The sequence below is a fragment of the Globicephala melas genome, chromosome 6 (assembly GCF_963455315.2).
Source record: "Globicephala melas chromosome 6, mGloMel1.2, whole genome shotgun sequence".
Lineage (NCBI taxonomy): Eukaryota > Metazoa > Chordata > Mammalia > Artiodactyla > Delphinidae > Globicephala > Globicephala melas.
Genome location: NC_083319.1, coordinates 49,955,301 through 49,975,600, shown reverse-complemented (window position 1 = coordinate 49,975,600; position 20,300 = coordinate 49,955,301). Strand labels below are relative to the sequence as shown.

General features: G+C 44.0%; 1 protein-coding gene across 6 annotated transcripts in view; it reads right to left on the bottom strand.

Annotated features, from left to right (window-relative positions):
• Positions 1-20,300, bottom strand: part of APBA1 (amyloid beta precursor protein binding family A member 1) — a 240,876-nt gene that overhangs the window by 76,936 nt on the left and 143,640 nt on the right. For 5 of the 6 annotated variants that reach the window (XM_060300863.1, XM_060300861.1, XM_060300862.1 and 2 more), the window contains one exon: positions 3,554-4,819. In XM_060300863.1, coding sequence (XP_060156846.1) covers positions 3,554-4,750 — 1,197 coding nt within the window. In that variant the 5' untranslated portion in view covers positions 4,751-4,819. Of the gene's footprint in view, positions 1-3,553; positions 4,820-9,014; positions 9,120-20,300 lie in introns of all 6 variants that reach the window. The other variant, XM_030877032.2, reaches the window with a different exon arrangement.

Genomic DNA, 20,300 nt, shown 5'->3' with positions numbered 1-20,300 from the left:
GAAGGGGGCTGGGTGGTAGTTTTCAAACATATATCTAGAAAAGAGGCTTTACTAGAAGCAAAGCATTTATAAATACTTTTTTCAAAAAACAATTATATTCACTCACTGCAGAGCATCTAGTCTATGTTCAATAAGTCCTTGCTAACGAGCAATCCTATTTTCGCATTCTGTAGGATTCACTTGCAAACAGATGCCAGTTTCCTCCAAGTATGAGAAAAATGCTAAAGGTCCGAGTGAATTAAAAGGAGTGTTTAGAACTAACAAACGTAAGGTAGATAGCTAGTGGGAAGCAGCCGCATGGCACAGGGATATCGGCTGGGTGCTTTGCGACCGCCTGGAGGGGTGGGATAGGGAGGGTGGGAGGGAGGGAGACGCAAGAGGGAAGAGATATGGGAACATATGTATATGTATAACTGATTCACTTTGTTATAAAGCAGAAACTAACACACCATTGTAAAGCAATTATACCCCAATAAAGATGTTTAAAAAAAAAGTAGTGTTTAGAGCAGATTTAGCTATCAGCAGATACCTCTGGCAAGTAGTAGTACAGGTGGTGTTTATTACCATCTATTTGCATAACTGTAGTTTCTGATGTTGCTATTTTGAGAACACGCTGCTTCTGTAACAAGAATTCCAGGGCCCCTTTTCCAGGCCAGTTGACCAAAACCACAGTGGGAGAGCCCCTTCCATGAAACCACACCTATGGTTTAGGTCTAGGTCTCTAATTAGCTAGGTCTCTAATCCATAGAGCTAACATGGGGAAACTACCCAGATGATACTTGTCCTTTAAATCAGTGGTTCTTAATTTTTTACATACTCAAGAATCACAGGGAGAATTTACAAAACAAAAACAAACAAGGAAAACAAACCTAATGAACAAAACCCCAGATCACTGGACCCCATCTTAGGTATTCTGGTTTGGAAAAGAAAGGTAGTAATTTGTATTTTTAACAAGTACCTTCCAGAAAGACTTCAGGCCACGTGGCTTTTAATAGTGCTTTTCCATTTTCTACAACAGTATACACGGAATGAGCATTCAGTAAATATTTTTTGATGCTGAGGAAGAAATCCACAGAATGTATGTATTTCTCCCATGATACCATCAAAGAGGTAGCAAATGAAGGTCTTTCCGATAAATGTGGCATGACCGATGAAATGCAACCCACAAATTCAAATGGCTTAAAGACAACTGGTGGAGTATTTTAAAGCACAGGTCTTGGGGTTTGCTTTGTATTAACTATTCATAACCCAGAAAGCCCAACTAACCAATTTCTTAGTGTCAAGTTGAATTTCTGACTGGATGGGTTTCTAAAGCATCACCCAATATTCTGGAATCAATTCTACCTCCTGAATGAAACATCTTGCAAGAGGGTTAAGCTGTTTTCCTAGTTCCAATGGATAAAAGCAAGCCCCCAGCCCTAGTGGAGGCTGGGTGATGGGTTCATCGCGAGGCTGCAGGGACCAGGTGGTTAAGCTAGTAGTTTCATGGAGCTGGTGCAGGTGAGAGAGCTGAAGGAAGAGGCCAGCATCTGGACCGAATGCTCCCGCATCTTTTTCTCGGATGGCTTTCCAAGTTTCTAAAAAGGATGTAGAACCCGGCCTCTTGACAGCTCCCTACTTTTAAAAACCTGCTCCATTTCCACTACATTTGCAAAATACTTGCTGCACTCCATCCCTCCAAGCCACAAGGAACCTGGAGACAGCGGGAGGTCACCGACAATTCTGCACGTGAGTGCACCTATTTTTAACTGTTTGACTGTGAAGCCTGGAAAGCAGAGGGAGACACCAAGCATGCTAAACTAACTGACCCAATGCCGCCCCCTGGCTGGGAGGATGCAGATCCCTTCCCAACCCATTTCCAACCTTGCCTTAAAGGTGCCAGCGATTTAATCAGCTAACAGCCAATGCTGACTGTTACTAAAAGAGCAGGCGATTGATACCTTTCTGACCTGCATAGCCCTTTACCTATTTAAGTAAAATGAACAAACAGATTCCAATAATTGTTTCTCACTCCAACAGATATACCGAGAAATAGGCTGGTGCAATCATAAAATGCAGAATTAAATGAAACCGAATTTAACCACTTGACCCTTCTTTTACTCCAAGCTCGCATTTTAAACGAAAGTGCTTAAAAAAAATGAAAGTGCTTAAAAATTATTCAAGAGAATGGAAAAGTAAGAGTCAGAGGAGAAAGAGAATCTTTAGAGCCAGGTAGTGGGGGTAAAGGTTAGCCTTCTTGATTTATTTTGAATAGACTGTGGTGACACTCAAGCTTGCCGAGTTATCAAATTTCTTAGGTATTTCAAACACAGAAAATAAAATGCAGACAGGGCAGCAATAGCTTTCTGTAGCTCTTCACAAGAAAGTGTATTTCAGTTCAAAAACATGTCTTTTGTGAGGTGAGAAGGACACTCTGGTACCACCAGAGATGAAAACTAAGCCCTTCCTGAAAGTCACAGTGAAAAAACTGCAGACACCCCCAAAAGGCAGAAGGATTTCCTTGATTTCCTCCAAAGAGGCCACACTATCCATCCCAAACTTTTAAGGGTTGCTTTAAGGCAGTGGTTCTCAAATTATGGTCCTGGGACCAGCAGCATTAACATCACCTGGGAACTTATTAGTGACAACGTTGAGTTTCACCTGAGCCCTGAGATCCTGGAAAACAGCAAAGGTTAAGGGCTCCCCTCCCCTCGTTTTGTGTTCTGGAAATGGCTTAGGCAAAGAACCTACCTTCCCATTAGACTTGAGTAGCTCACAGGTGCCCCCTTGTTTACCTAGGACAAGGCCAGACACAGCCCCTCCAAATTTACATTCTTTGCCTGACAAATGGTTAGTTGAACTGCTGATTAATCAAGACAAAATTCTTATTAACCAGCCTTCGATGAAGCTCCTCGCCTTCTTCCAGGTCCTTGAACTTTGGCCAGCTTCCCACCCCTACTCAACAGCTCCTCCTGGGAATAGGCTGATGTCAGGTTAAAACACTCTTTCCTGGGCAATGCGTTCAAGCCGTGCTTCATCCCACTTCCTCACACTTTGTTCTTCCAAGCCTTGTTTACTCCTCCCTCCAAAAGAACCCCCTTTGTGCCTAACTCTAGAGACGCTTGCAGATCTTAGAGGTTCTGCTACTGCAACAGTCCCCCTTCCCCTGTTACAATAGGACCTTTCCCCTTTGCAATAATGCTTTCCAATAGTCTCTCCTTACTCAATCCAGACCTGTTTTTTTATTTGACGTTAGAAATACAAATTCTCAGGCCCCACCCCATACCTTCTAAGTGGGAAACTAGGGGATGGGAAGCGGTGCGCCTGGAAATCAATTTCTGAACAAGTGCTCCAGGAACAGTTTGAGAACCACTGATTTACCGCAACCTCTCAACACTTAACTCCCTCCCACCTGTTTCACTCAGGCGCGCTTAAGCACAAGCTGTTTCTGAGCATCCCCACAGATCGTTTCTCTCATCAAGTCATTTCCCAATGACAAACGATGCCACCGAGCGCCCGTCTCCCCTCCTGGCCGCGCGTGGAGCTGAGCGGGCCTGAACCCGCACACACTTACATCTCCATCCACCGGCCTCTGGTCGTCACAATCCCTGGTGGGACTAATGTCCTGGCGCATGACCCAGATGGGCTCTTTGGGCTCGTCGGGGGTATAAGGCGAGCGTATGGTCCTGGTTTTCACCTCCTCGATGGCCTCCTTGATGTCCTTGATGGCCAGCGAGATGGCATCCCTCTTCTCCTTGCTGTACCGCTGCACCGCCTCGCCGCCAGCCGCCCTCTGCTGCCCCGCCGGCGCCTGTAGCCCGGGGCTGTCCGGGCGGCCCCCGCCCGGGGTGGGGGCGCGCTCCAGGTCCTGCTCGGCCTCAGGCATGTCCTCGGCCGCCTTGTCGAGGCTCTGCGAGCTCATGCTCTGCTTGACCTCGGCCACGATCTGGTCGATGTCCTCTTCCTGCTCGTAGCTGTCCATGCGCGGGTAGGGCGCGAACTCGGCCTCCTTCTCGGGGCTGTCGGACTCGCCGTCGGAGCGCTCGTCGTAGTGGTGCAGCCGCGCGCCCAGGGCCTCCTGGCGGTAGGCGGCCGCCTCGTCTCGCTCCTGCTCGTACAGCCGCAGGCCGTCGCGCGCGTCCAGCTCGGGTGCGTCCCCGATTTCCTCGTACACGTGCTCCTGGAGGCCCCCGTAGTCGGCGTAGGGCTCGGCATAGGGCTCGTCCTCGCCGCGGTGGAAGAGCCGGTGCGTGTAGACGTAGCCCGAGTAGGCAGCGTTCATGGCCTCCTCGTGCTCCAGCGAGTGGAAGTGCAAGTGGTTGGGCAGCGCGCGGCGGTGCGTGGCCTCGGCGTGCTCGGCCTCCGCCTGCTCCGTGTACTCCTCGGCCTCGGGCCGGTACTGCACTGCGTACGCGCTCTCGTCCTCGGGGTCCTGCGCGCGCTCGGCGTCGTAGCCCTCGCGCGCTGCGGCGATCACGTCGCCCTCGGCCGTGTCCGTGTGGTTGTGGAAGCCACTCTCCGTGCTGGCGGAGCGCGCCAGGCACTCCCCGCGCTCTTCCTCCTCCTGCTGCTGCTGCTGCGGCTGCTGCGGCCCGGGCTGGGCGCGGAGGTCCTCGACGGCGCGCCCGCGCGGGGGGCGGCCCGCATGGTGCTGCTGCTGCTCCTCCTCCACCTCCGGGTGCTCCAGGTCGGCCTCCACCGACTCGTTCACCTCCCCGCCTGCCGCCTCGTCCGTCACCTCCACCTCCGCGGCCGCCTCCAAGTGGTTCATGGTGGGCGTCGGCGACGGCTGGGAGAGGGGCTGGGCCGGCTCACTGCGCTCTCATTCTGCCTCACCCGGCTGGAAAAACAAGAAGGGGGGAGGGGCTATTACGTGGTTCAGACTGTAGGCGGGAGCTGAGTACCAAGATACCATAAAAACAGCTGTTATTGATCCCATCTGAATCTCGGTCAATTCAAAAGTGATTGCAAATTAAGCTCAGCCTGAGAGCACATAGTTCATCTTCTTCGTAGCACGTGTCGTAATTTGTAATTACATATCTCCTTGTGTAATTGCTTACTGGCTTTCTCCCTTCCCCACCCCTCAGACTGAGAGCCTCTTGAGCCGTTAGTTCCCCACCATGCTTACTATTCAGGTTCTGTTTCTGATGCATATGAATAGAGAGTACTACCAAATTGAATGAGACAATTGACACATTTTCCATCTGCTAAGGGATAAATCTAAGTTATACTAGAAACGATTTTTAAAATAAGTTTCAAGGGAAAAAAATAATCTTGGAATGTTTTGGATCCGTTGCTGTCAATACAAATTCGCAGCCATTCTGGGGGAGGCTATCAACCATCAATGGGTTCTCGTCCTGGCACTGCTGGCTTTGTTGCCTCCGGTTAAGTGGCTCAATTTTCCGGACCTCCACCATGAGGCTGGACTCATTTCCTATAGCAGGATGTTAACACCTATTACCTAGATAAGAAAAGACTCCGTGGTCAAGTAAGTCTGGGAAATGCTGACTTCGAGTTGACTTTTCATTGTGAATATTCAAGGGGAGGAAGATACAGGATGCTCGGTTCACAAACTTGTTTGACTGGGAAACACTTTTTTCCTACAGGCCAGTGTTCTGACAAATGCACTTAGAGAAATACAGACTAGCTAATTTCTAATACTCACTTCCCTCATACACCCTGGATCTACAATTCTTTGATTCTATGAATTAGCATTACAGCTGATATTGGATAACACGCTTATTTCTTTAAAATATGGCTAGGTCTCTTTCCCTATTTTCAGAGGGACTTGCAGCTAGAGACACAGCTTTGGTTTCAACCTCTCTCATTCTTATCACAAAATAGCTTTATAGCATAATCTGTGTGCAATGTATGGAAATAAACACAAAAGATGTAAAGAACAGCAAAAACAAGCAGGATCCCTATGATTTCAAGACATTTATGGTAAATAGGTTCAACATGTGTAAACTTTTAGGGACTTCCCTGGTGGTCCAGTGGGTAAGACTCCGAGCTCCCAAGGCAGAGGGCCCAGTTTCGATCCGTGGTCGGGGAACTAGATCCCACATGCATGCCACAACTAAGGAGCCCACATGCCACAACTAAAAAGATCTTGCATGCTGTAACTAAAGATCCCGTGTGCCGCAACTAAGACCCGGCATGGCCTAAATAAATAAATATATTTTTAAAATGTGTAAACTTTTCTCATAGTGTTCTTTTGGTGAGCTCATCTTACAAATGGACAAAAGTGGGAAGTGAACTCTTTAATGTAATAGCAGAGAGCTCCAGGAGGACCAGGAACATCTGATGGACTCTCTCATGTTTTGATGCATTATATTCTGCTCAACTCCCACCACAATGAATGCAATTTCCTTCAGGCACTATGACAGTCCCAGCAGTAGAGGAGGCCATTTTGGAGCTACCAAGTTCATCTTAAAGCAGAAGTATCATCTTTCTCCCATTCTCTGATGGATCCACCACTGACTAATACTCACTAGAAAGCAATTGTGGTTTAGCAGAGATGATCAATCCTTATTGCTTCCTTCCTTGATAAGAGTCCCACTTCATACAAATTAGACCCTGTCTTCTTTGAAAAACTGTGGCCTCCTCTCCTTTAACCCCTGAGAACAGTGACTGTGAACTAGGTATAAGAAAGTTTTCCAAGTACGAGTCTCCATTCAGACCAGATGGATGGTTAACGCACTGAACAGAAGAGGCAAATGCTGGTGCTGAGGGCCCCCAGGTTAGGTGGCCTCCAGCGGATCACGCAAAATACAAAACAAATATTCAGTTCAATACAACACATGGACGACAACAGTCTATCCAAGTTTCCTTTATAAGGACTCTCTGGAAAAGACAACAGATAAAAACCACACTCATGTACAAATCTAAGTCTGCTGAGCACAGAGAAAGCATTCACTGGGAGGGATACCAAACATGCCAGATACTTCCCGGGGTACTGTTGCCCTGCAGTGTGTCAGCTGTGTGTGCTTAGTGTTAGCAATGCAACAACCACCATCCAAAACACCTGAACCAGCCAAGACTTCATGATAACCATGTGCAGAACTGATCAAAGCACTGTCCTCAGTGAAAATGGCATTTTCCCTTTTCACTTTGATAAAAATCTATCGATATATGCATCAGAAAGAGATTTTAGTTTATTCTGGGTTAAAATTGCATTTGACCAGCACATGGTACCATCTCATAGAGCACTGATCCAAAGGAAATGAGATTTCCATGCATGTCCGTACACTGAGTTATGGTAAACAAAGTTACAAGAAACCACTACTTTAGGGAAAAATACTGTCAAAATAATGCAGTTTTGCTACAGTGGAGCTTTCTATTCACTGGGTACATTGTCCTTATACCCCCTCCCCCGGCCTCAGGGGAGTATTCCCATATGCATGGAGCATTTCTATTTCACTCACCACCGTGGTTTCAAGAATATAGTTTGGGTTGCGGTGTTTGCGGCATGTTAATTAATAACAGACATCGATTTGAGGGATTTCTCTAGGACAAAGGCAACTCCCAACTTTTAAAGATGGAGCTGACGTTGGTGGTCGGGTCCATCAGTAGCGCACGAGAGGATGGTTCCCTGTACCCTGGCAACTTTGGGGGTGATATTTATTTAAAAACCCCACTGAGGCTATTTTGAAAGAATCCAAGGTTATTGTGTGTATAGAGATTGGTATCACCTTTTTGAAAAGCAATTTGGCAAGATGAGTTAAAATCTTAAAAAGGTAATATACCTTTGCCCCAGTAACTCTACTTATAGAAATCTCAAAGGAAAAACTCAGATGTGGACAAAGATGTTTCTCACGGTATTTGCTTAAAAAGTAAAGATTATAAACGCTAACTATTAAGCGCTAACATTAAGTACGAATAAGTACAGTGCTAATAAGCGTGTTAGCATCATATTGCAGTTCAGGAAGGTGTGGGGCTTCTCTGGCTGGCTAGCTCCACCTGGAGTTCCCACAGCACTCAATCTCAACCTGCCACAGCTGAACATCTCAGCTCCCAAACCTGGCCCCGCCTCCTGAATTTCCTGTATGGCTGAAAGGCACCACCAAGTCCCCAGTCCAGGAATCATTACTGAGTTGTCTCTTTCCCTAACTTCCTTCCCCAGACTGAGGACCAAGTCCATTGTCTTCATAGCTCTCGCATCATCCTCGCTGCCACTACCTTGTCTCGGTCCCTCTCGCCTACAAAATTTCCTTCACTAATTTCTCAGTCCCCTCCAGTCGATCCTCACCTCACTATGAGCCAACCTGCTCATCTTTCTAAATGCAAATCTGAATCCCATAGCCCTATTTCTCAAACTCTTCAGCGATCTCCCTCCAGTACATAGTACAGATGCTTAGCTAACTATCTACCAGACATTACTAGGCATTTGCCACATAACGACTCATTTAATCCTCACACTAGCCTATGAAGAGCATACTCTTCTATCGTCTTTAGAGAGATTATTGTCAGCTCTTTTAAAAATGAGGAAATGGAGGCGGGTGGTGTTAGATGATTGCCTAGGTCACACACCTGCTGGCGGAACTGGTGTCACCCCCCCCACCCCCCCCACCCCCGCCCCTGCCCCCTGCCTCTAGGCTCTGGTGCTTGAGTCCTACTACTGACAAACAGAGCCCTTGGGCCACATCACTCCTCCTAGCCTCATCTTCACGCTTCACCTCCACCCTGTATTCTAACACCCCGAAGTCCTGACACTAGCCCTAACTGCCTTCCCTCTCCTCAGCACATTTTTTTTTTTTTTTTTTTTTTTTTTTTTTGCGGTACGTGGGCCTCTCACTGTTGGGGCCTCTCCCGTTGCGGAGCACAGGCTCCGGACGCGCAGGCTCAGTGGCCATGGCTCACGGGCCCAGCCGCTCCGTGGCATGTGGGATCTTCCCGGACCGGGGCACGAACCTGTGTCCCCTGCATCGGCAGGCAGACTCTCAACCACTGCGCCACCAGGGAAGCCCGACCTCAGCACATTTTTCACCTAACTTTTCTTTGGTGAATGTCTTATCTTCCCCAAAGCAAGTTCATACCTAATGAATGTCTATTACGTGCCAGCCTCCAGGCAATGTTCTGGGCGTAGAGGCAGAGCAGTGGCCAAGCCAGACAGGCTGTTCTGTTCTCAGGAAGCCACCATTCTAGTTCATGGGAGTGGAGGGAAAAGAGAGGGGAAGAGACAATAATTATGTTAATAAACAGAATAACATCAGGGAACAAAAAGTCTTATGAAGAAAATGAAACAGGGTAATGGCAGAGAAACTGACCGAGGAGAGAGGGCCTCCTATAGTGGCCAGAGGAGATGATATGGGCACTGAGGTCTGAATGATAAAGAAAGAGGCAGCCAACTAAAGATCTGAGGGCAGGGCCTTGAGGTGAGAAAGGACTTGCTGTGTTCAAAGACAGAAATAGTGTCTGTGAACTGAGCAAGGGATGATGTGGTAGGAGATGAGGACGGAAAGTTGGGAAGGGGCTAGCAGGGCAGGGCCTGGTACATCATGGTAGAGTTATTTCAAGTGCACTGGCATGCTACTGGGGGGGTTTAAGCAGGGGAGTAATAAAGCCTGATTAACCCCTCCCATCATCCTCACTATCTATCTATCTATCATATTATGGCACCTGTCATTCTGAGTAGCAATTCTTTATAAATATGAAGTCCTTGAGAAAAGGGGACATGTCATTTATCTTTGATTCCCCAGTGCCAAGTACAGAGGGAACATAGTAGGTAGTTGGTAAATTCTTAGTGATTAGAAAGAAAATAATTATCCTCCCACTTCCCAATATCAGGGGCCTTCTGGACGTTGGCATGCCCAGCCTTTGGAGAACTCATTTCTTCTTTCCACCTTGAATCTTTACCGATCTCATCTGCCCCTGCGAACTTCTCCACCTTCTTCTGATGCTTTAAGTGCCCAAAGAACTCCAGTGATTCAACCTCTGCCTATATTTGAGGGCGCTGATCCAGTTGGCATTTATTGGATATGTACCAGGCACTGTGCAAGGCAAGGGGGATGCAAGTTTCTAAACCATGATCCCAGCCTTCAAGGGCAGACAGCTTTGGCGATTATAATACCTGGTGATGAATGCAAAACAGAAATAGGTTCCAGCTACCAAAAGAAGCTAGAGTTAAAACAACAACTGCATCACCTTTGTGAATCATGTGAGGGCTACTGTTCTTATAGGTTCTGGATTTCATAGCTCGTAAGCATCCTAGGAACTGAGGCCTAGGAGAGGAGTGCCATCATCCAGCCAATGTTCTTGACTATGACCCATGTGTCACCGGAGGCTGGGAGAGTAGAAGGGAAGAGTTACAGCTGATTGAAGAAAATCCCTCCCCTTCTACAAAAAGGCTGAATGACCTGGAAGACACAGGCAAGAGGGTCTCCTCTGCAGGAGCAGCCACACGACATGAAAAGGAGGTGCTATGGCATCTTGGATGCAGAAGTGAGGGAATCCAGGTTGTGGTGAAGCACAGGTGGCTTTCTGGCTCTTGGTTCTGGAATGTTCCACAGCTGAGTTGGAAAAAGTGAACAGAGGGAGGGAACTCCACTGCAGTGCACCATTTAGAAATAAAAACATTTCATGATTCAGCAATTGAATCCAGGTAGCTCGTAATGTTAGCTGAGGCTCCTGTTGGTTTGGCATGGATAGAAGGGGAGGCTATCATTACTTTGGTTGATCTGTCCTTAAGAAGTTGTTAATAACAATTTCCAATAGACTGTTTCTTTTAACACATTCAGAAGTAGTTTTAGAAGGGCCTGACTGAAGACAAAATGAAATGTAAAAAAGAAAAAAAGAATGACACCAGATTATTAACCTGGAGAGTATTGTGTGAGTATGGGGAGGGGGTGGGGTAGTAATGCAGGTGTAGGGAAAACACATGAAGGTAGAGAGAAGTGGGAAAAGAAGAAGAAAGTCTGTACTAGCCATTCTCTCCTCTGAGAAAACTAGAATGAACAATATGATTCCATTTATATAAGTTTTTATATTTTTGCAAATATTTAAAGTAGTACAACTACCTCCTGTGGACTTAATGAATGTTACTTGTCTTGCCCTGCTGGAGTTGGAAGGGAAGTTCTATTTCTTCGGACTGCAGCCTATCCTAATCCACCTGCGCACATACTGTTCCAGTCAACATGACGTCTGCCACCAAGCCACTGGAGGGGCCGTCTATGACACTGAGACTATTAATTTCCATAACAAAAGCTGTGGTTGCCAAACAAGATTATGCCCTGGATGTAGTGGGCATGCAAATGTGCACACACACACACACACACACACACACACACACACATGCAATCTGCATAGGCTGGGAGATTAGTGGTTCTCATTAAAAAAAAAAAAAAAGATGACAGAATAGGAATACCCAGGTATTCTTATCTACCTTCCCTAGCCTATAAATGTGTTTCCCTTCCATGAGTTAGATCAATCATAAAACATCTACTAGGGAATCCAAAGGACATCAAGAACCCTACTCAAATCATCAGCTCTTCTAAACACAATACATCGATTTATAAGAGTAACATATAAAAGACAGAAATAAAAAAGACTAGAGTTTATTAAAGCTTAATCTCCTTTGAATCATTTGGAAATTACATTTAATGATACTGGGAGCCAAGATGGATGCAGAACAGACATTGCACCTTCCTAAAATCATTACCAGTTTAAATAGGCTTACATGGTCAGAAAAAGCCTCCTCACGCAGTTATCTTGCCTCAGCAAACTATCATTTTGTTTTCTCTGATATCCTTATGCCTGAAATTGTGAAGCATGGCCTGGCAGATAGTTTTGGTAATGGTTTCAGAATGAGTTCAGTACCAGATGTCAACCAGACTGAGGTCTCTGGTTGGACCTCAGGACTGTGTCCTTGACCCTGTCCAGCTTTGATGAAGACGTGGGGGCTGGACATCTTGTTTCCCTCTTCAGATCCACTCTGCACCTTCCCCACCCTGCTTGTGCCCTGCGAGGCTGGCCTCTTTGGGTTGCATCAACAGCTCCCTGTTGCTCTGGCTTCTGTTTGGGTTTGGCCAGTGGAAAGCTCTGGTGGATCTGTCCCTTGATCCAGTGATCTGGGTTCTTCACCTGTGGACAGACTGACCCAATGTTGGCTGCCTCACCACCTTGGATACCCTATTTTCTGGATCAAGAGTGCCAACGGCTTGTCTGGATGGCCACTTGTTGATCCCTTAGAGATAGTGGACTGCCTGCTGGACTACACTTTTGTCCATACTGCACCTGGATTTGCCTTCTAGCACCTGCTCAACACAGGTTGGTGGGTCCTGGTCCTTCTCAACTAGCCATTGTAGACTCTTTATTTGCATGTTTCAAGCCCACTGCCATTGCTCAAAACACTTTGGCCACTCCTTTATGGGAACAGCTTTCGAAGTTAATTTATGGGGTTTGAAGTTACCAGCAAATTGTTCTCAATATTCTATTCTCATATTTAGTCATATTTGACTTTTGACTCCAAAGGATTATCCCCTACCTTATTTACAAGAGTTGGCTATAAATGGTGCTTATTAGTTTTCAAATACCACATTTATCCCTAAGGGATCATCCTGTCATTCACTATCCTTAATGAGGTATTATAGTAGTGTGGGGACAGGTGTGGGTGACATACTGCCTGAATTTGCATCGTGGTTTCATCACTTACTAGCTCTTTGACTCTGAATAATTTAATCACAGAAAATATTCCAATTCTACCATCTCTAAAGTGGGCATAGTAGTATTGGGTTGACCAAAAAGTTCGTTCGGGTTTTTTCGTAACATCTTACGAAAAACCCGAACGAACTTTTTGGTCAATCCAATAGTACTTACATCACATGGTTACTGGATGATACAAGTTAATAGATATACTACAAGTTAATATTTTATATATATGTATAAAACTTAGAATCATGTCTGATACATTTTAAGGGCTATTTAACATTCATTAGTGCATTTTCTGCACATACCATAGTTAGTATTTAACAGATCAATATACTGTTTTTAAAAAGCAAAAAAAAAAAAGTTAATATAATGACTAGAGCACATGGTACATTTATTATTACCCTTTCCTAAATAAGGCTACGTAGAGGTGGAAAACAAGCAGTTAAGCTACTTTTAATCCATTTTGAAGTAAGGCTCGGCATAAATAAATCCATCAAATAATCACAAACCCTGTACTATGTGTAGGCCAGTGATATACATGGTGTTTTACATACTGTATTTCTAACCCTCACAGCAGTCTCAGTGGAAATTATTATCTCCAATTGCTAATTTTGAAGCAGAAGCTAAGACAGCTTAAATAACTTCTCCAAGGTCACTCAGAGCCAAAAGGAGTGGAAGTGGATCCCTCTGGCTTTCGCTATTCTTCCTATTACATTTCACTGTGCCCAGAAAGTGATGCGATTGATTTTTTAAACAAACATCTAAATTGGTGTAATCCGTTTTAGAACAGTCACCTTGGCAGACTCTATACTTCCATGTTCCAAGGGCACTGTCTTTGCTCAAAATACTTTGGCCACTCCTTTATTGGAACTGATTTCAAAGTTAATTTGAGGTATTTGAAGCTACTAGCAAACTGTTTTCAATATTCTATAGTCATATTTAGTCATATTTGATTTTTGACCTCAAAGGGTGCCATCCAAATTCATCATCCACCTCTTTTACAAGATTTAGCTGAGAATGCTGCTTGATGTTCTCCAAATATCAAATCTATCCCTAAAGGATGAAGATATGTGACAGCCAAGATTATTAAAAAGAGTCTATTCAGGCTCTGAAGTCAATTCCAAAAGAAGGCTTTAAATACTGTTTTGGCCAGTGGCCACATCTTTCACATATGCTTTTATCCTTGCAGAGTGAACAGAGGGACAGAGGCCATTTGGAAGAATACATTCTTGTGTGATGGCTACAAAGTCAGGTTCATTACTTTCGTCCACCTTGAAATCTGTATAATTGTGGCTAACACTGAACAGTCAGGAAAATTAATTCATCCACTTGGATTAATTCAGCCATTCCAACCTCAAAGCTCTGATCACAACCCAGCCTTTGATTAAAGAGAAAATTCTGAATTTATGCAGACTACCTTATTGTCTGGCTCTTTGTCTAACACTTTAACAATCAAATCATTCATTTATTACTCTGATTCCAATAAAATACATGAAATAAGCTTAAGGCAATCATGGAAACTCAGAGGGGAAATCTTGTAAATTTTATAAAAATTCAAGGCACATTCTCTGGAAATCAAAGCCGATTAAAAGTCTATCTGAGGACTTTCTGGGTGGCACAGGGTTAAGAATCCGCCTGCCAATGCAGGAGACACGGGTTAGATCCCTGGTCTGGGAAGATCCCACATGCCGCGGAGCAACTAAGCCCATGAGCCACAACTACTGAGCCTGCGCTCTAGAGCCCGCAAGCCAAAACTACTGAAGCCCGCGCCTAGAGCCCATGCTCCACAACAAGAGAAGCCACTGCAATGAGAAGCCCAGGCACCACAACGAAGAGAAGTCCCCGCTCGCTGCAAATAGAGAAAGCCCGCTTGCAGCAAGGAAGACCCAACACAGCCAATAATAAAAAAACAAACAAACAAATAAATAAATCTTTTTAAAAAAATAAATAAAGTCTATCTGAATTTCTGTGAAATGCCCCTGGTTTAAAGTCAGACACACCTACAAAATCCATATTTACTGAGGGTTACACAAAATAGACATTTTTTCCCCATTTCAATCCCTTTTTTCATGCCCCTACATAACTTCCTTTCCTCACCCTCCACTACATTTACTATCTCTGTTGCTACACTACATTCAGTTCAGGGGTACTAAATCACCCGTTATAATCAACCTGGACCATTTTCCTGATATTTCAGTTATTATATAGAAAGCCATGCACACACCACATTTTAGTGTTAAAGACAGTAAATTTCTAAAATCAGTTGAGCCATGTTAGTTTTCAGAGGCTCATTACTTCATCCCGCAAAAGGAGATGGAAATGGGGGAAATACCAGGCTAAGGATGAGTTGAACAGTAATTCATTAGAATGTAGTCCTTCCTTTGAGACCACATCCCCTCAAATTTACCGCTACTGTTACTTTTACAAATTATTTGGCTCATTAGAAAGTCAGTTAACTTCCTTCTCTCTATTCCCTCAAGTTTTCTGTAACTTCCTTTAGCATTTTCCTTCCCAAAATTCACACCAGAATGTCAGCCACAATCCTAATTACAAAGCTTCAGATTAAGTTCCTGTTTCTGACATTCTTCTTATTCACAGGTCAAGAAAGCAGCGTCAGGTATGCTGGCCACTGTCCGCAAACATCTTTTCAGTTATGCCTCAAATCTGATATGCAAGATGATTAAAAACAGCTGTATCCCGGAAGGTTCACTCCCTGACAATTCAGCTTCACAACTCCCAAAGTACAAAATTCATTAAGCAACTATTAGGTAGCAACATTGGGGATGACTTGAATTTGAAGTTGATGAGCCAGCAATCCCATATTGATTCAAAGCCTCCCTCGACAATCAACTCTCTCAATTTGGCCACATTAGCAAAAAGTTAACAGGGAAAAATACATACGTGGGGAAAGGAGAAAACTACTTTCTCTTAAAAGTGACTCAAGGATAGTCTGGAAACTCTTGAGTTCATTGGACATGTTGACTAGAATATAAAGAGGTAGAGTATCTGTAACTCTTTTTCTAGTTAACTGATTTCATTTAGGCCCCAGATATACCAGTGAAATTCAAACACAGTTTTGCTAGGACCCAGAGGCTTTTAGTCACCTCAAGAGAAGACATGAGTTTCTCCAAAGGAAATTATTTTTAATTTGTTTTATTAAAAAATAATGTGGATTTTACTAAAGATCTCATAGGGAAGACTGGAGTGAGAGACTACATTGTGCATCACACCCATTACCCTCCCCCAACCTCATCGATTAATTTTTCCCACATCTTGCTTTCTGTCATCAGCTATAGGGCTTCCCTCTCTCATGAATTTTCCCCTACAGTCCTGAGTCTTCATGGTTCTTGTCCCTTCCTTCTGGATCACCACAGTCCAGTAGAAATATAATGCAAATCAAATACATAATTTAAAAAATTCTAGTAGTAACATTTAAAAAAGGTAAAGAAAGTACAATTAATTTTAATAATATATTTTATTTTACTTAATATACCCAAAATATTATTTCAACATATGTCCAATATAAACAATTATTACTGAGACAGTCTGCATTCTTTTTTCCCTACTAAGTCATCAAAATCCAATGTGAATTTTACACTTACAGACATCTCAGTTAGGCCTCAATAGCCACATGTGGCCACCATACTGGACAGTGCAACTCTAGATCTTCCTTTTGGGCTTCCTAAACTCTCTCCTTTTCTTCTGCAGAACAATTTAGCTGTGTTCAAGCTCTTCCAAAAGCATGTAACGTCACCCTCTTCCATCACCCTTTTCAACAAACAAAAGACCCTCCAATTATCAGAATTTTCCCTCCAAATAACAGGAGATTATGAACAAATAAGTGAATGAGTGAAAAGCCTGATTGTTGCTGTGACCTAGAGCCAGAAGTCCCATACTGTCTGTTCTTTGGTCTCTCAAAGGGACTGGTCCCATATTCTTCCCTCCCCCAAATTTCACTGCTGTCCTTTAATCTCAGATCTCTTTGGACACTGAGGCCAGTGTTGCTGTACTGCTCCTTTCCCCTCTCGATCACTCCCAGCCTCACTCTCCCTTTCGCCTTCTGTCCCCCTCACTGAGAACCCTCAGGGTCATGGCCACAGCACCCAGGAATCTGTGCTAACCTGTGCACCTGTGCTAACCCACAGCACCCCTGCTGTAGAGAACGACAGAAGTTGTGCGAAGATTCTTCAAACAGGCAGTGAGGCTCTGGGAAAGCCAGGTAAGTAAGAACAGAGGGAGCACTTTTCTCTCACCTGGAGGAGTAGTGGGAAGAGGAAAGAGAATCCCAGGTACTGGGGAATCAAGTTAGAGGCAGTAGAGCATAGCAGTTAAGAACACATGCTAAGTCACCCTGCCTAGGTTCAAATTCAGTTCCAACACTCACTAGATATGTGACCGTGGGCAAGTCACTTAACCTTACATGCCTCAGTTTCCTCTTCCCTAAATGGGGGTAATAACAGCACCGACCTCATAGTGTTACTAGTTAAATAAATGTGTTAATATAGCACTAAGAACAAGAATAAAAAATATACTTGTCGACCCACAGAATGTACAACACCAAAAGTGAACCCTAATGTGAACTGCAGACTTTGGGTGATAATGACGTTCAATGTACGTTCATCAGTTGTAATAAACGTACCACTCTGGTGCAGGATGTTGTTAATGGGAGAGACTACGCATGTGTGGGAGAGGAGGCATATGGCAACTCTCTGTACTTTCCACTTAATTTTTCTGTGAACCTAAAACTGCTCTAAAAAATAAAGTATATGAAAAAAATTCCATTATTTAAATATTTATGTAAATATGTATTTAAAATATAATTTATATATAAATATGTATAATTTATGTTTGTATAATGTATATGTTTATACGTATATATAATTTATATATGCATATATGTATTTAAAATATACTTTATATTATACATGTTATATATATTATATAAGTAAAATATATATAATTAAATATATATGTGACTACTGTATATAAATAATACAAATATATATTTAGATATATTATATATAATATAAATATTATATAAGAATATATAACGACACACATATATATCAGTACATATTTTATTACTTAAAATATGCAAGCAAGGCTGCTCCACTTTAACAAAACTACCCCACTAGCCCTCACTGACGCTTAAGTGACATTGTGGTTGGCCACAACTCTGCCACTGCCCTATCACTGTCCCAAATCTAAGACCCAATGAACCCAGGTGTGGGTAGCAGGAACCTGACTGGCACAGAGAGCCACCTCCTGGCCACCTGGCTCAAAGGCTACCCTGTAATGTGTGTGTAACTGCTATTTCTGGAGCCTCCTACAAGCCGGTGCCCACACCCTGGGCTCCTGGCTCACAAAGTGCCTGCTCAGACATTGCAAGCACTCAGCTCACATCTGCCCTGTGACCTCCCAACACGCAGCGACCAAGCTTCACTCCTCCAGCTTGCACTCTGGTGAGCTGTCCTGCTTGCCCACCTCACGGCAGCTGGCGTCAGCTTACAGTACTAGACCTACTCACACCCGTGCAGCTCCAACTCAGGAAAATCATACCTGTGAGCACCAAGCTGTGTACTGCCCTTGATTTGCAACCGTAAGTTCTTACCACCTTTGCTCATCTATCAAATGGGTCATCGAAGGGCAATTTGAAAGTATCTATCAAAATTACCACTCTGAAGAATTTATGTATACATTCATACACAAGTGTGTGAAATGACTTACGTACAACTCTACTTAAATTACTAAAGCATGGTTTGTGTTCACAAAAGACTAGAAACAAATAAAACTGATAAAATAAATTATAGATAGATTTCTATAGAACCTAGGCTGATTCTTATGTACAGATAATAGAAAGAACTCTGATAAATTAAAGCAAGGTCAGAACAGTGTATAATGAATATAAGAGGAGGGAAAAGAATACATATGTGTGAAAGTCTCTGAAATGACAAAAAACTAAGACAAGTACTTATTTCTTTCGGGGGTGGGGTGGGAGGATGAGGGGTGAGAACTGGGTAGATGGGGGACTTTTCAACACATGCATTTTTGTACTTTTTTTTTTTTTATAGAAGATGTTGGGGGTAGGAGTTTATTTATTTATTTATTTTTGGCTGTATTGGGTCTTCGTTTCTGTGCGAGGGCTTTCTCTACTTGTGGCAAGCGGGGGCCACTCTTCATTGCGGTGCGCGGGCCTCTCACTGTCGCGGCCTCTCTTGTTGCGGAGCACAGGCTCCAGATGCGCACGCTCAGTAGTTGTGCCTCACGGGCCTAGTTGCTCCGCGGCATGTGGGATCCTCCCAGACCAGGGCTCGAACCCGTGTACCCTGCGTTAGCAGGCAGATTCTCAACCACTGCACCACCAGGGAAGCCCCTGTACTTTTTAATGTTTGAACCATGAACTTATTTCAAAAAACCCTAAATATGTAATGAAATTAATAACCTATTCTGCTTAGCTTGTGGGGATGGTGACTGCTTTATGAACTGTTAAGTGCCTGGGAAAATTTATCACCCTTTTTGTTGAGGAGGGCTTTGTGGTGGGGCTGATGAGCTGAATCCCTATAAAAGCTTTCTCTTCTGGTACTGATGGAGATTTCTCATCATGAGGCAGATTCCTTGCTACCACACTGTCTCTCAACCTCTGTTTTTCTTTAGAGTCTCACTATTCAAGTTTGATGTCTCTGTGACAGATTGCAGGGGTGGCTGTGGTGAAAAGGACTTTAAGAGTTGCTATACTTATGTGGGAACTTCTAGTCCAGGCTGTGGTCACTCTGACCGCACTCCAGAAACTCAATATGATCAGTTCACTGATGGAGAACAGAAATTTAGAACAGAAAAGGTTGGCAAAGCCCAACAAGTCCCTTATTTTACAGATAAGGATACCAAGGAGTGGACAGGTTACATAACCAGTTCAAAGTCACACACGTGTTACTGAAGCTGCTACCAGGGAGCAGCATGTTGCCCGGTCTCTTTCCACACCTCCTTCCACTGTCCCATTATAACACTGATTTATTAATTTACAAAGAGGACACCCAGTTACAAGAGACAGATATACTAAGTAAAAGGAAATGATTATAAAAAGGTGCTTGGTTAAATGATATCAGAGCAAGGGAAAGGAATTAATATTCAAACAACTCAGAGCAAATCTGATCAACACACCATCCTTTCTATCTGCAGGGCACTTGACTTTGCAGTGTCTGGAACCCACATGCCCTTCTGAGGAGGTGCAAGGTGTACATGCCATTTATACATAACTATATGGATACAGAGTGTGGCAGAAACGGTTTGTTGCCCACCAAAAATTTGAGCTCACCCTTCATGACATAGAACTGTCACCAAGAACTACCTTTACAAGCCCTCCTGACATCTAGATGGGGCCATGACTAGTTCTCTCCAAGGGAGTGAAAGTGGAAGTGAGGATGTCCTTTGGGGGCCAGGTCATTTAGGAAGTGAGTCTGCCTTTTCCATACTCTCCTTCCCCATTCATGCTACGTGCAAAAGAGTCCAAGACCTGCAGGATATCACAAGAAGGATAGAAGTGGCCTGGATCACAAGAAGAAAGTGGCCTGGATCCCTGAATTGGAGGAAAACTGCTTACTGACCAGAAATAGCCTTCATTGGACTGCAACTGTTAGTAAATTAACTTTTAATGTGTTACGACAATAAAATTTTGGAGC